The sequence below is a fragment of the Oncorhynchus kisutch genome, linkage group LG19, assembly GCF_002021735.2.
Source record: "Oncorhynchus kisutch isolate 150728-3 linkage group LG19, Okis_V2, whole genome shotgun sequence".
In the NCBI taxonomy this organism is placed as follows: domain Eukaryota; kingdom Metazoa; phylum Chordata; class Actinopteri; order Salmoniformes; family Salmonidae; genus Oncorhynchus; species Oncorhynchus kisutch.
Window position 1 is genome coordinate 32,263,471 of NC_034192.2, and position 15,454 is coordinate 32,278,924.

General features: G+C 42.3%; 5 protein-coding genes across 6 annotated transcripts in view; all 5 read right to left on the bottom strand.

Annotated features, from left to right (window-relative positions):
• Positions 1 to 8,724, bottom strand: part of LOC109864680 (protocadherin alpha-C2) — a 202,713-nt gene extending 193,989 nt beyond the window's left edge. The window contains exon 1 of one of the 2 annotated variants that reach the window (XM_031798575.1): positions 6,189 to 8,724. In XM_031798575.1, the coding sequence (XP_031654435.1) occupies positions 6,189 to 8,552 (2,364 nt within the window). In that variant the 5' untranslated portion in view covers positions 8,553 to 8,724. The remainder of the gene's footprint in view (positions 1 to 6,188) is intronic. The other variant, XM_031798568.1, reaches the window with a different exon arrangement.
• On the bottom strand, positions 273 to 2,785 carry LOC109885987 (protocadherin alpha-7-like). The gene has a single exon (XM_031798147.1). It carries the CDS (start codon positions 2,634 to 2,636, stop codon positions 273 to 275), a length of 2,364 nt encoding a protein of 787 aa, XP_031654007.1. The 5' UTR covers positions 2,637 to 2,785.
• Positions 3,094 to 5,742, bottom strand: LOC116355049 (protocadherin alpha-8-like). The gene has a single exon (XM_031798148.1). It carries the CDS (start codon positions 5,482 to 5,484, stop codon positions 3,094 to 3,096), a length of 2,391 nt encoding a protein of 796 aa, XP_031654008.1. The 5' UTR covers positions 5,485 to 5,742.
• A 466-nt stretch (positions 8,725 to 9,190) lies between the features above and the next one.
• On the bottom strand, positions 9,191 to 11,988 carry LOC116354966 (protocadherin alpha-3-like). Its single transcript, XM_031797231.1, has 2 exons — positions 9,396 to 11,988; positions 9,191 to 9,199 (listed from the first exon to the last, which is right to left on the bottom strand). Exons 1-2 carry the CDS (start codon positions 11,757 to 11,759, stop codon positions 9,191 to 9,193), a joined length of 2,373 nt encoding a protein of 790 aa, XP_031653091.1. The 5' UTR covers positions 11,760 to 11,988.
• A 318-nt stretch (positions 11,989 to 12,306) lies between these two features.
• Positions 12,307 to 14,858, bottom strand: LOC116354967 (protocadherin alpha-3-like). The gene has a single exon (XM_031797232.1). The coding sequence runs from the start codon at positions 14,695 to 14,697 to the stop codon at positions 12,307 to 12,309; it is 2,391 nt and encodes a 796-aa protein (XP_031653092.1). The 5' UTR covers positions 14,698 to 14,858.
• Positions 14,859 to 15,454: the final 596 nt, after the last annotated feature.

The window sequence follows — 15,454 nt, forward strand, 5'->3', positions numbered from 1 at the left end:
GGCAAAACTTCCCCAGACAAACAGCCATTGAACAAAATGGCGTTTCAACACCACAGCCGTGGACAGCGACAAGCACTGAAAGCATGTGGCTGCGAAAGAGCCGGCAAGCTACTTCGATGAAGCGATGTTATGAGATCATGTTTCATCCAATATACTTACCCTTTAACTAAACAACATTTTATCTGACAAATTTATACACCATGAAATAATATTATAGGCAGATTCCAATGTCAGGGACAGCACCAGCAAACTATTAGTACATAGAAACGTATTTAACTTCTTACCTCTCCAGAAGCCCTTCTCCTGTGTTCGGGTAACACTAGAGTATTTCCATTGCTGCCCGGGACTATAGTAGAACCTATACTCATTCTGGGTCCAACTAACATGTACCGATTGTCTCCGGATCTGTACTGGATGCTGTGGCACAGTGTCCCGTCGTTATTCACATCTTGTAAATACTTGGAGGAATAGTCTGTGGGTTTGGAGCACTGCATTACAATCAACACGATGATACTGATGAGAAAAAGCAATATAACTGACCCCAAACTTATGATCAAATAAAATGTAACGCTGGTCTCCTCCTCGTATTTTACTGCGCTTTTAACATCAGAAGCAGCAAAAGCCTCTTTGGGCTCCACAGCGTTAATATTCACAGTAGCTGTTGCTGACAGTGAAACGTTCCCGTTGTCTTTTACCAGTATGACCAGTTTATGCTCAGTCTCTTCTGTCTCTGTGAATGACCGAAGTGTCCTTATCTGTCCTGTATAGCGGTTCAAAGCAAAGAGACTGTGGTCAGTAACTTCCTGCAGTGAAAATAATAACCAGCCGTTATATCCTATATCAGCGTCATATGCTCTCACTTTAGTCACCAAATGGCCTGCGTTCACATTGCGGGGAATCTCCTCCACACCTTCAGCGGAACCGTTAGCGCTGACTGGATACAAGATCACTGGAGCGTTGTCGTTCTGATCCAGAATGAACACGTTCACTGTGACGTTACTGCTTAGTGACGGAGTTCCAGAGTCTGTAGCTACAACTTGGAATTGGAATGTTTTGGTAGCTTCAAAGTCAAAGCTTATTAGCGCGTAAATGTTACCATCAGAATTAATATTTAGGTAGGATACAATAGGAGTGTCACCGTCGCCTTTCCAAATGTGATAAGACACACGAGCGTTGTCATCCTGATCTCTATCTGATGTACTCAATGAAAACAACGACTCGCCTGGAGCATTGTTTTCTGGTACATAGAAGGTATATGGACTCTGGGAAAAGACCGGACTGTTGTCGTTGACGTCTGAGATCTGGACCGTGACAGTTTTGTGGGAAGACAATGATGGGTGTCCTTTATCCGTAGCAGTTATAGTCACTGTGTACATAGGCTCCGACTCTCTGTCCAATCCACTTTTAGTAATCAAAGTATACATATTTTTCTGAAAAGACGGTTTTAATTCGAAAGGGATGTTGTCCGAGAGTGTACATATAACCAAGCCGTTTTCACCAGAGTCCATGTCAGACACACTGATTAGAGCTACAGCTGTACCGGGTCGTGCATCCTCTGGGACTTGACCTGACAGAGACGTAACGTCCATCTCAGGTGCGTTGTCATTTATATCTTTCACGTTGATAACGACACTGCAGTGACCTGTCAATGTGACTTGGCCCTTGTCAGATGCCTGCACGTCAATTTCGTAAACACTCTGCTCTTCAAAGTCTACTAACCCCTTGATTGTAATTTCCCCTGTAACTGCATCTATCTCGAAATAATCGAAAGCTCTGTTTTTAAGACTGTTATCAAATGTGTACATAACCTGTCCGTTTGCGCCATCATCTAAATCCGTGGCGTGCAGCCTCAAAACAGAGGTACCTAAGGGAGCATTTTCATCTAATGTTAATGTATACACCTGTCGGTCGAAAACGGGAACATTATCATTCATATCGATAACTTTTACGGTTATATTGACAGAGCCAGATCTCTCTGGTTTACCCCCGTCATACGCAGTCAATGTTAACAATATTTCAGACATCTGTTCTCGGTCTAGCGGCTTTTTCAATATCAAAAAGGGGATTTTATCCTCGCCGCGAGTTTTAACATCTAACTCAAAGTTCTCGTTTGTACTGAGAGTGTACTTACGGAGACTGTTCGCTCCAACATCAGGGTCACGCGCAGCGTCCAGAGGAAAGCGCGTCCCCTGGAGCATAACGCTCTCGGATATTTCCAAATGTTTCACCTTTTCCGGGAATTTGGGAGAATGATCATTAATATCTGTAATTTCTACCTCAACATAGTGTATTTCCAACGGATTCTCGGCCACGGTTTTTAGGTTTATCAAGCACACAATGCTTTTCTCACACAGCTCCTCCCTGTCGATGGTTCTGTCCACATACAACACTCCATTGTCTTGGTTTATCTGCAAAAAACCTTCCTTAGAGCCCGATACAATCCGAAACCTTCGTTCCGCCAGTTTATCCACACTGAACCCCAAATCCTTTGCTACGTCTCCCACATAAGTACCTTCTTTCGACTCCTCCGCGATAGAATAGCGTATTTGACAATAAGCTCCACGGCAAAAGCACAACGAAAATACAAACAACAGCATCGCCCGGAGAGGTGCCGCTCTTCTCTGTCCGTCTACCATTTTGACAAGTCCTGCTATTCTGGAACCATTATAGTCCGCTTTATCCAGAAAAAAATCAAGATGACAAGGTTATCCACCAAACATTTCCAAGCAACCTTTCATGTGGTGGGTATTCTACCTTCCAGAAAGCCAGTGCCCGTTTCACTAGACTCATATGATTTGCAATGAGCCAACAGGACAAAGAGAGTGAGGGATATAAACCAAATGCATGTTTCTAACACTGAAGAGCGGCGACACCGTGTGCACAACATTTGCAACAACTCAAACAGCACGTTGAACTGTACAGTGTTTCAGCACCACTGTCGTGGACAGCGATCACTTACAAAAGCAGTGATGCGCTACCCCTATGAGAAACCCTCCTAGGGTACGGTTCTTAATGCCACATCCATACTCCGACCGAAGCAACATATTAGACCAAAATAGAATGCAATTCATTCGGAACATACAAACAGACGAGCTATGCAGTTACAAAACGTATAGTTCTTACCTCTCCAGAAGCTCTGCTCACGTGTTCGGGTATCACTAGAGTATTTCCATTGCTGCCCGGTACAATAGTAGAACCTATACTCATTCTGGGTCCAACTAACATGTACCGATTGTCTCCGGATCTGTACTGGATGCTGTGGCACAGTGTCCCGTCGTAATTCACATCTTGTAAATACTTGGAGGAATAGTCTGTGGGTTTGGAGCACTGCATTACAATCAACACGATGATACTGATGAGAAAAAGCGTTGAAACTGACCCCAAAGTAATGATCAAATAAAATTTAACGCTGTTCTCCTCCTCGTCTTTCACTGAACTTTTAACATCAGAAGCCGCAAAAGCCTCTTTGGGTTCCACAACCTTGATAATAACAGTAGCTGTTGCTGACAGTGAAACGTTCCCATTGTCTTTTACCAGTATGACCAGTTTATGCTCAGTCTCGTCTGTCTCTGTGAATGACCGAAGTGTCCTTATCTGTCCTGTATAGCGGTCCAAAGCAAAGAGACTGTGGTAACTAACTTCCTGCAGTGAAAATAATAACCAGCCGTTATATCCTATATCAGCGTCATAGGCTCTCACTTTAGTCACCAAATGGCCTGCGTTCACATTACGGGGAATCTCCTCCACACCTCCAGCGGAACCGTTAGTGCTGACTGGATAGAAGATCACTGGAGCGTTGTCGTTCTGATCCAGAATGAACACGTTCACTGTGACGTTACTGCTTAGTGACGGAGTTCCAGAGTCTGTAGCTACAACTTGGAATTTAAATGTTTTAAGTGTTTCAAAGTCAAAGCTTTTGAGCGCGGAAATATCTCCATTGTCAGAATTGATATTCAGAAAAGATGCCATATCAATCTGTGTCCCTTCTCTAACTATGTGATATGAAATCGCAGCATTTTCATTCAAGTCTTTATCAGAAGCGCTTACATAGAATATGGACGCACCAGGGACGTTATTTTCCGCTAAGTACAGCTCAATATGTTTTGGGGAGAATTCTGGGCTGTTATCGTTCACATCTGATATCTGTACGCTCAGAGTTTTGAATGTGGACAGAGGAGGCTGACCACAGTCAGTGGCTGTTATTGTGATGTCATAATGGGACACGAGTTCACGATCTAAGCGCCCCTTTGTGACGATAGAATACACATTCTCCTGAAATGAAGGTTTTAATTCAAATGGTATGTCTTCAGATATACTAGCAATAACTTTACCATTAATACCGGAATCTTTATCTGTTACACTGATGAGAGAAATAACAGTTCCTGGTTTAGAATCTTCAGACACCGTGTTCGAGAGGGAAGTCACATCTATGTCTGGTTGGTTATCATTAGCATCTCCTATTTTAATAATAACTCTACAATCAACACTTGTTGGAGGTTGTCCCTTATCAGACGCCTGTACATTTAACCTGTAAACCTCGTTTTCTTCAAAATCCACCTGGCCTTTGACTTGAATTTCACCAGTCACGTGATCTAATTCAAAGATTTCATGTATTTTACGCTTTATAGTTCTGCCTAGTGTGTATTCCACTACTCCATTTTGGCCATCGTCAGCATCTGTGGCGTTTACTCTGATGACAATAGTTCCATTTAGAGCGTTTTCAGGCAATGTTACTGAATATTCGTCTTGAGTGCAGATGGGACGGTTGTCATTTACATCAAGAACTGTAACAGTGATATTCAAGGTGCCTGACTTAGGTGGATTCCCTCCGTCTAGCGCTGCAAGTATTAGCATATGTTTGGTGTTTTGCTCTCTATCCAATGGCTTCTGCAAAATTAAAAATGGTATTTTGTCACCTTCCCCACTATCAATTAACTGTAATTCAAAATGTGCATTTTGACCTAACTTATACGAATGAACAGAATTGAGTCCAACGTCTACGTCTCGCGCAGTCTGGAGTTCGAATCGCGCACCTGGAAATGTATTTTCCGGCATTTCTAGATGCTGATCTTTTTCAGGGAAAACAGGAGAGTGGTCATTTATATCCGTTATTTCTACGCTGACGTAGTGTATTTCAAGCGGATTTTCAACTACGAATTTGAGGTTTATCAAGCAAGCATTATTGCCATCACAGAGCACCTCTCTGTCGATATTTTTATGAACATACAAGACGCCATTGTTCTGATTTACGTGGAAAAGAGCGTCCTTAGATCCAGAAACAATACGAAACCGCCTCTCCACCAGAGTACTGACGTCAAGACCCAAATCCTTAGCAACATTTCCAACAACGGATCCCTCTTTCACCTCCTCTGGAATAGAGTACCTTATCTGTGCTGAAACCTTCTCCCCCAAACAGAGCAGCAAAGAGAAATTCAGAACAACCCAGCAGTACTCCCATCTGCGCCTTTGTCCTCCGTCTCCCATTGTAAAAACAACTAAACACGATCCCCAAATGTACAATCCTTATGATCGGGAGGCCAACTCGTTATGATCCATACTCAAACACATCCTTCAGCAAGAAAACAATACAAAATCATCTCTGTTCAGCATAGCACGTCTTGTTCTGATGTCTACACCACTCTCACTGTATCCGTAGAACAAACCAGCCCAGGGATGGGCAGGGCCTATTCTACACAATACCACAACGTCAGTCTCCTTGTGTTACACTGACACCCTGCGTACCTAGGTTCTGGTTACCACATCTACGTGAAGATTTAACTGTTAAGAGATTCCATGTGAAGATATGTAAAAACACTGCCACTTATACTTGTAGTACCAGCTAAACAATGGGAAAGGATGAATGGGAAAAACCAATGGTATTGCCTCGCTAAGACCGAAGTGTATAGGGCAAAAAGAACAAACATATTTAGGCAACCGTAGTGGATGTCTTCACCAACGTAAAACCCCCCGACTAGAATTCAGCACAACTACAGTGGACAGCTATTTTTTTCCCCGGATATTTTCAAATAACCTTCCCCATTACGCACGGACAAAACATTCCAATTAACATGAGAGCTATTTCAACAAATGACTCATCTTTACTGATATAAGGTAGGACAGAACAAAAAAACAGACAATATATAATACTTGTGAAAGCTTGAGAGAGCAACTCTTAAAACAGCTCTTACCTCTCCAGAAGCTCTCCTCCTGTGTTCAGGTAGCACAAGAGTATTCCCATTGCTGCCCGGGACTATAGTAGAACCTATACTCATTCTGGGTCCAACTAACATGTACCGTTTGTCTCCGGATTTGTACTGGATGCTGTGACACAATGTACCGTCGTAATTCACATCTTGCAAATACTTGGAGGAATAGTCTGTGGGTTTGGAGCACTGCATTACAATCAACACGATGATACTGATGAGAAAAAGCGTTGAAACTGACCCCAGAGTAATGATCAAATAAAATGTAACGCTGTTCTCCTCCTCGTCTTTTACTGAACTTTTAACATCAGAAGCTACAAACCCCTCTTTGGGCTCCACAAGCTTGATAATCACAGTAGCTGTTGCTGACAGTGAAACGTTCCCATTGTCTTTTACCAGTATGACCAGTTTATGCTCAGCTTCGTCTGTCTCTGTGAATGACCGAAGTGTCCTTATCTGTCCTGTATAGCGGTCCAAAGCAAAGAGACTGTGGTCAGTAACTTCCTGCAGTGAAAATAATAACCAGCCGTTATATCCTATATCAGCGTCATAGGCTCTCACTTTAGTCACCAAATGGCCTGCGTTCACATTGCGGGGAATCTCTTCCACACCTTCAGCGGAACCGTTAGGGCTGACTGGATACAAGATCACTGGAGGGTTGTCGTTCTGATCCAGAATGAACACGTTCACTGTGACGTTACTGCTTAGCGGCGGAGTTCCAGAGTCTGTAGCTGCAACTTGAAATTGGAACGTTTTGAGAATTTCAAAGTCAAAGCTTTTTAGAGCTGAAATATGTCCGTTTTCAGAATTGATATTCAGAAAAGAAGCCATATCATTTTGTGTCCTTTCACCTCTAACAATGTGATATGAAATCACAGCATTTTCATTCAAGTCTTTATCAGAAGCGCTTACAGAGAATATCGATGCACCCGGGGCGTTATTTTCCACTAAGTACAGCTGAAGAGGGGTTTGGGAGAATTCTGGACTGTTGTCGTTCACATCTGAGACCTGTACTCTCAGAGTTTTGAATGTGGACAGAGGAGGCTGACCAAAATCAGTAGCTGTTATTGTGACGTCATAATAAGAAAAAAGTTCTCGATTTAAGCGCCCCTTTGTGACAAAGGAATAGACATTCTCCTTAAATGACGGTTTTAACTCAAAAGGGATATTCTCCGATATTTTCAGTAGGACTTTACCGTTGTTACCAGAGTCTTTATCCGTTAAACTAATTAGAGATATGACCGTTCCAGGCTTCGAATCCTCAGATATCATGCTAGACAATGACGTCACCCCTATTTCTGGTTTATTATCATTTACATCCGTTATCGTGATGACAACTCTACAGTCAACTGATAATGGGGGTTGTCCTTTATCAGAGGCTTGCACCGTTAGTTTGTAAAACTCATTCTCTTCAAAGTCTACTGGACCTATGGCACGAATTTCACCAGTAAGACTGTTCAAATGAAACGTGTCATGAACTTTGCGCTTAATGTTTCGACCAAGTGCATATTCAATTTCGCCATTGTGTCCCTCATCTGTATCAGTGGCGTTTATGGTTAATACAGGTGTTCCAATGGGTGCATTTTCCTGGATTGTTACAGTGTAAAGATCTTTCCCACAAATTGGACGATTGTCGTTTGTATCAAGAATAGTTACTGTGACGTTTATGGTACCTGATCTTGGGGGGTTGCCTCCATCTATAGCTGTCAAAATGAACCAATGCATTGCATTTTGTTCTCGGTCAATGGCCTTCCTTATGATTAAAAATGGAACTTTGTCTTCGTCCCCATTATCAATTAACTCCAATTCAAAATGATCATTACTACTTAACTTGTAAATGCGCACAGAATTCAAACCTACATCTGCATCACGTGCAGTCTGGAGTTCAAAGCGTGTCCCAGGAAGGGTATTTTCTGCTATGTCTAAATGTAGATATTTCTCAGCAAAACTTGGCGAGTGGTCATTTACATCCGTTATTTCTATACCCACATAATGGACTTCTAAGGGGTTTTCAACAACGACTTTTAAGTCTATCGAACACACGCCATTGCCATCACAGAGCTCCTCTCGATCGATATTCTTACGAACGTACAAGACGCCATTGTTCTGATTTGCCTGGAAAAGAGCTTCATCAGATTCAGAAACAATACGAAACCGTCTCTCTGCCAAAGTACTGACGTCAAGACCCAAATCCTTAGCAACATTTCCAACAACGGATCCCTCTTTCACCTCCTCTGGAATAGAGTACCTTATCTGTGCTGAAACCTGCTCTCCGAAGCAGAGCAGAAGAGAGAAACGCACAGCAATCCACCAGTACTCCCATCTGCGCCTTTGTCTTCCATCTCCCATCGTTAAACAGAAAAGTAAGCACAATCCTCAATGAAAAGATACAATCCTAATGATCAGATGACCAACTCATAATAACCCATAACGAAATTAAATGTTTCAGCACAGAAAAATAATACAATTATTCTCTGACTATTATAGCACGTCCTGTTCTGATGTCTGCACAGCTCTCTCTGCATTTGGGGAAAAAACAACCCAGAGAGGGGCAAGGCCTAATATACAAAACACCAGACAGTCAGTCATTCTCCTTGTGTGACACCGACACCATGCGGACCGAGCTACTTCCTTCCACGAGTACACAAGACTCTAGAATGATTGTATATTACTGTATTAGCATCAGCAAAAGTACCTGCACGATATCATTGACACTCGTGGAGAAAAGGTTGAGAGAGAGTAAAGGGACCTGGAACAAGACAAATATGTTCATGGGAAGCATGAATGTAGACGACTGAGAAAGTAGATACAACGCTATTCAAATCAAACAATGCGCTTGTAATTAAACAGCGCCAGGGTGGACAGCTACCGCATCAGAGTTCAGTTCTTAATTATGCACAGAAATGTCGTACAACAACAGACTCACGTACAACAATGAGTCTTGTTGGGACCTGGTTTTGGCAAGTCACACATTAAAAAAAGAGAGATCAGCCTATCTAAACAATAATAAATAAATAAAATGTTAAACACGAGCATATCTGCCAACGACACAAATAGGATGTTAACGATTCAGCACCATCGGGGTGGACAGCAACTCCATCGTCAGTCATAAAGTCTTTAATTTAAGCACTGGAGACATTCAAATCTCAATCTATATTCGTTCAAAATGAAATGCATAGAAACCGCTCTTACCTCTCCAGAAGCTCTGCTCCTCTGTTCTGGTAACACTAGAGTATTCCCATTGCTGCCCGGGACTATTGTAGAACCTATACTCATTCTGGGTCCAACTAACATGTACCGATTGTCTCCGGATCTGTACTGGATGCTGTGGCACAGTGTCCCGTCGTAATTCACATCTTGTAAATACTTTGAGGAATAGTCTGTGGGTTTGGAGCACTGCATTACAATCAACACGATGATGCTGATGAGAAAAAGCGTTGAAACTGACCCCAAAGTAACGATCAAATAAAATGTAACGCTGTCCTCCTCTTCGTATTTTACTGAACTTTTAACATCAGAAGCTGCAAAAGCCTCTTTGGGCTCCACAATGTTGATAGCCACAGTAGCTGTTGCTGACAGTGAAACGTTCCCATTGTCTTTTACCAGTATGACCAGTTTATGCTCAGCCTCGTCTGTCTCTGTGAATGACCGAAGTGTCCTTATCTGTCCTGTATAGCGGTCCAAAGCAAAGAGACTGTGGTCAGTAACTTCCTGCAGTGAAAATAATAACCAGCCGTTATATCCGATATCAGCGTCATAGGCTCTCACTTTAGTCACCAAATGGCCTGCGTTCACATTGCGGGGAATCTCCTCCACACCTTCAGCGGAACCGTTAGCGCTGACTGGATACAAGATCACTGGAGCGTTGTCGTTCTGATCCAGAATGAACACGTTGACTGTGACGTTGCTGCTTTTTAACGGAGTTCCAGAGTCTGTAGCTACAACTTGGAATTGGAAAGCTTTCAGAGTTTCAAAGTCAAAGCTTTTCAGTGCGGAGATATGGCCATTATCAGAATTTATATTCAGGAAAGATGCCATATCATTCTGCGTCCCTTCTCCTCTAACTATGTGATATGAAATCGCAGCGTTTTCATTCAAGTCTTTATCAGAAGCGCTTACAGAGAATATAGATGCACCAGGGGCGTTATTTTCCACTAAGTACAACTCAAGGGGGTTTTGGGAGAATTCTGGACTGTTGTCATTTACATCTGATATCTGGACGCTCAGAGTTTTGAATGTGTACAGAGGAGGCTGACCACAGTCAGTGGCAGTTATTGTGATGTCATAATGGGACACGAGTTCTCTGTCTAAACGTCCCTTTGTGACTATAGAAAACACATTGTCCTTAAATGAAGATTTTAATTCAAATGGCACGTTGTCTGTTATTGTAGATATGACATTACCATTAATCCCAGAATCTTTATCTGCCACACTAACTAGAGAAATAACAGTTCCTGGTTTTGAATCTTCAGCTATTGTATTGGAGAGGGATGTTACATCAATCTCTGGTTTATTATCGTTCACATCTACTACCTTTATAATAACTCTACAGTCAACAGTCAGAGGGGGCTGACCTTTATCAGACGCCTGTACATTTAATCGGTAAACCTCATTTTCCTCAAAGTCAACTTCACCTTTCACTTTAATCTCACCAGTAATGCTGTCCAACTGGAAAATGTCATACACTTTACGTTTCACTGCTCTTCCCAGAGAGTATTCTATCTCTCCATTTAAACCGGCATCAGCATCAGACGCATTAACAGTGGTAACAATTGTGCCAATTGGGGAGTTCTCCTTTAAAGAAACGGAATATATGTCTTGATTAAAAACAGGTCGATTATCATTGGTGTCTAGAACTATGACATTTATATTAAGTAAACCTGACTTCGGTGGATTACCTCCATCGACTGCAGTCAACAATAATTCATGCGTGCGATTTTGCTCTCTGTCAAGTGGCTTACTTAAAACTAAAAACAGAAGTTTATCCTCCTCCCCATTGTCTTTCACTTCTAAATCAAAATGATCATTCTGGCTCAACCTGTACACACGGACAGCATTGATTTCAATGTCTAAGTCACGCGCTGTCTGGAGTTCAAAGCGTGCCCCCATGAGGGTATTCTCCGCTATTTGTAAATGTACGTCTTTTTCAGCAAAACTGGGCGAGTGGTCATTAACATCCGTTATTTCTACCCCGATATAGTGAATTTCTAGAGGATTTTCAACAACGATTTTCAGGTCCATCAAGCAAGCGCCATTGCCACCACAGAGCTCCTCTCTGTCCATATTTTTATGAACATACAAGACGCCATTGTTCTGATTTACCTGGAAAAGAGCGTCCTTAGATCCAGAAACAATACGAAACCGCCTCTCTACCAAAGTACTGACGTCAAGACCCAAATCTTTAGCAACATTTCCAACAACGGATCCCTCTTTCACCTCCTCTGGAATAGAGTACCTTATCTGTGCTGAAACCTGCTCTCCGAAGCACAGCAGAAGAGAGAAACACAAAGCAACCCACCAGTACTCCCATCTGCGCCTTTGTCCTCTGTCTCCCATCGTTAAAACACACAACAAAACACGGTCCTCAACGAAAGAAATACAATCCTACCGCTCATATTACAAATTCGAAATGATCCATAACGATACCTCAGCACCAAAAACGAACACAGTAATTATCTGTCCAACAGAACAAGTCCTGCTCGTATGTTCGCACTGCTATCGTCTGTGTGGAACAAAACAGCGCAGAGAGGGGCAGGGCCTGACCTATAAAAACAGTCTCCTAGTACTACACCGACACCATGTGGTTCGGTATTCGGTTTTCCATGACCATATGAACTTGTAGTTATTGTCTGTTTTCCAGTTGCCATAACTACGCAGAAGCAATGAAGGAATGAGAACATGTCAAAATAGGAGAGAGAGAGAGATGGACTTGTACACTTAAGCGAAGATAAACACAGCAAATGAGCTGGTGATCCAGCAACACCGAAGTGGACAGCGACCGCTTCAACAACCTCACTTCTATTAAGCACGTTAAAGACATTCCAACGAACCAGAAAAAAATATATAATCGAATGACCTAAAATATACTTTCGTACAGGATATTTCAAATTTTGAAATTCTTAGAAACAGCTCTTACCTCTCCAGAAGCTCTCCTCCTGTGTTCAGGTAGCACAAGAGTATTCCCATTGCTGCCCGGGACTATTGTAGAACCTATACTCATTCTGGGTCCAACTAACATGTACCGATTGTCTCCGGACCTGTACTGGATGCTGTGGCACAGTGTCCCGTCGTAATTCACATCTTGTAAATACTTTGAGGAATAGTCTGTGGGTTTGGAGCACTGCATTACAATCAACACGATGATACTGATGAGAAAAAGCATTGAAACTGACCCCAAAGTAATGATCAAATAAAATGTAACGCTGTTCTCCTCCTCGTCTTTTACTGAACTTTTAACATCAGAAGCTGCAAAAGCCTCTTTGGGCTCCACAAGCTTGATAATCACAGTAGCTGTTGCTGACAGTGAAACGTTCCCATTGTCTTTCACCAGTATGGCCAGTTTATGCTCAGCCTCGTCTGTCTCTGTGAATGACCGAAGTGTCCTTATCTGTCCTGTATAGCGGTCCAAAGCAAAGAGACTGTGGTCAGTAACTTCCTGCAGTGAAAATAATAACCAGCCGTTATATCCTATATCAGCGTCATAGGCTCGCACTTTAGTCACCAAATGGCCTGCGTTCACATTACGGGGAATCTCCTCCACACCTTCAGCGGAACCGTTAGCGCTGACTGGATACAAGATCACTGGAGCGTTGTCGTTCTGATCCAGAATGAAAACATTTATTGTGACGTTTCTGCTTAGAGATGGAGTCCCAGAGTCTGTTGCTACAACTTGGAATTGGAACGTTTTGAGGGTTTCGAAATTAAAGCTTTTGAGCGCGGAAATATGACCATTATCCGAATTGATGTTGAGGAAAGATGACATATCATTCAGTGTTCCTTCACCTCTAACTATGTGATATGAAATCGCAGAATTTTCATTTAAGTCTTCATCAGTGGCGCTTACAGAGAATATCGATGCACCAGGGGCGTTATTTTCCACTAAGTACAGCTCAAGGGGGTTTTGGGAGAATTCTGGACTGTTATCGTTCACATCTGATATCTGGACGCTCAGAGTTTTGAATGTAGACAGAGGAGGCTGACCACAGTCAGTGGCAGTTATTGTGATGTCATAAACAGACACTAGCTCTCGATCTAAACGGTGTTTGGTCACTAAGGAGTACATATTATCTTCATATGACGGTTTTAACTCAAACGGTACATTGTTGGAGATGCTACACAAAACTTTACCATTAATACCTGAGTCTTTATCTGTCACACTAATGAGCGAAATAACTGTTCCGGGTTTTGAATCTTCTGAAACGACATTGGACAGTGATGTCACCTCTACTTCTGGTTGGTTATCATTAACATCAATTATCTTTATAATTGCTCTGCATTCCACAGTTAAGGGAGGTTGTCCTTTGTCTGAAGCCTGTACATCTAGTTTATAAACTTCTGTGTCCTCGAAGTCCACCTCACCTTTGACTTTAATTTCTCCAGTTAGGCTATCCAGTTCAAAAATATCATATACTTTACGCTTTAGGTTTCTGCCTAAAGTGTACTCCAACTCACCGTTTGAACCCTCATCTAGATCTGTGGCATTTACCCTAACAACCACAGTACCAAGTGCGGCATTTTCCCGTAGTCTCACTGAATAGGTGTCTTGACTACAAACAGGACGGTTATCATTCGAATCAAGCACATTAATAGTGACGTTGACCGTCCCTGATCGTTGTGGACTACCTCCATCAACTGCAGTAACAAGTAATCTGTGTTTGGTTTTGAGCTCCCTATCCAAAGCTTTTTTCAAGACTAAGAAAGGTATTTTGTCTTCATCGTCTCTAATCTCAATTTCAAAATGATCGCTCTGACTTAATTTATACAAACGGACAGAGTTTAACGCTATATCTGGATCCCGTGCAGCCTGGATTTGGAAGCGCGTCCCTAGCATGGTATGTTCCGCTATTTCCAAATACTGCTCATTTCCAGGAAAAATAGGAGAGTGATCATTGACGTCGGTGATTTCGACACCTACATAATGAATTTCTAAAGGGTTTTCAACAACCATTTTCAGGTTAATCAAACATGCAATATTGCCATCACAGAGCTCCTCTCTGTCGATTTTGTTATGAACATACAAGACGCCATTGTTCTGATTTACGTGGAAAAGGGCGTCCTTAGATCCAGAAACAATACGAAACCGTCTCTCCACCAAAGTACTGACGTCAAGACCCAAATCCTTTGCAACATTTCCAACAACAGATCCCTCTTTCACCTCCTCTGGAATAGAGTACCTTATCTGTGCTGAAACCTTCTCCCCCAAACACAGCAGAAGAGAGAAACGCACAGCAACCCACCAGTACTCCCATCTGCGCCTTTGTCTTCCATCTCCCATCGTTAGACAGAAAAGTAAGCACAATCCACAATGAAAAAACACAATCCTAATGATCAGATGACCAACTCATGATGATCCATAACGAAATGCAATGTTTCAGCACAGAAAAATAATACAATTATTCTCTGACTATCATAGCACGTTCTGTTCTTATGTCCGCACAGCTCTCTCTGCATTTGGGGACAAAACAACCCAGATAGGGGCAAGGACAAATATACAAAACACCAGACAGTCAGGCATTCTCCTTGTGTGACACCGACACCATGCGGACCGAACTACTGCTTGCCACGAGTACACAAGGCTCTAGAATGATTGTACATTACTGTATTAGCATCAGCTAAAAGTACCAGCGCAATATTATAGTTACAGGCGTGGGATGAGGAAAGGTTGAGGGGGAGTACATGGAAATGGATTAGGAATAAATGGATTGGATGACTACATATGTAACAGACTGACATAGTAAATACCTCGATTGCAAGGAAAAGCTATTCACTTTGTAAATCAGCACCACATGAGTGGACGAGTTCATTTCTCAATTACGCACAGAAAATCAGTTTGTAGACAGGGGAATTACACTGATGAGTCTTGTTTGGGCCTGGTCTATGACTATCTACCTATTTGAGAGAGGTCATCATAACTAATGCATATATAACCCAAAAACAAAATCAAGACGAATTCAGCACAACCAGGGTCGACAGCAACCGCTTCATCATCAGTCACACATTTCATTACGCACGATAAATTCTTAGAAATATCC

Coding starts and splice junctions, on each gene's coding strand:
- LOC116354966 (XM_031797231.1), bottom strand. CDS start 11,759: ATGGGAGACAGAGGACAAAGGCGCAGATGGGAGTACTGGTGGGTTGCT.
- LOC116354967 (XM_031797232.1), bottom strand. CDS start 14,697: ATGGGAGATGGAAGACAAAGGCGCAGATGGGAGTACTGGTGGGTTGCT.
- LOC109885987 (XM_031798147.1), bottom strand. CDS start 2,636: ATGGTAGACGGACAGAGAAGAGCGGCACCTCTCCGGGCGATGCTGTTG.
- LOC116355049 (XM_031798148.1), bottom strand. CDS start 5,484: ATGGGAGACGGAGGACAAAGGCGCAGATGGGAGTACTGCTGGGTTGTT.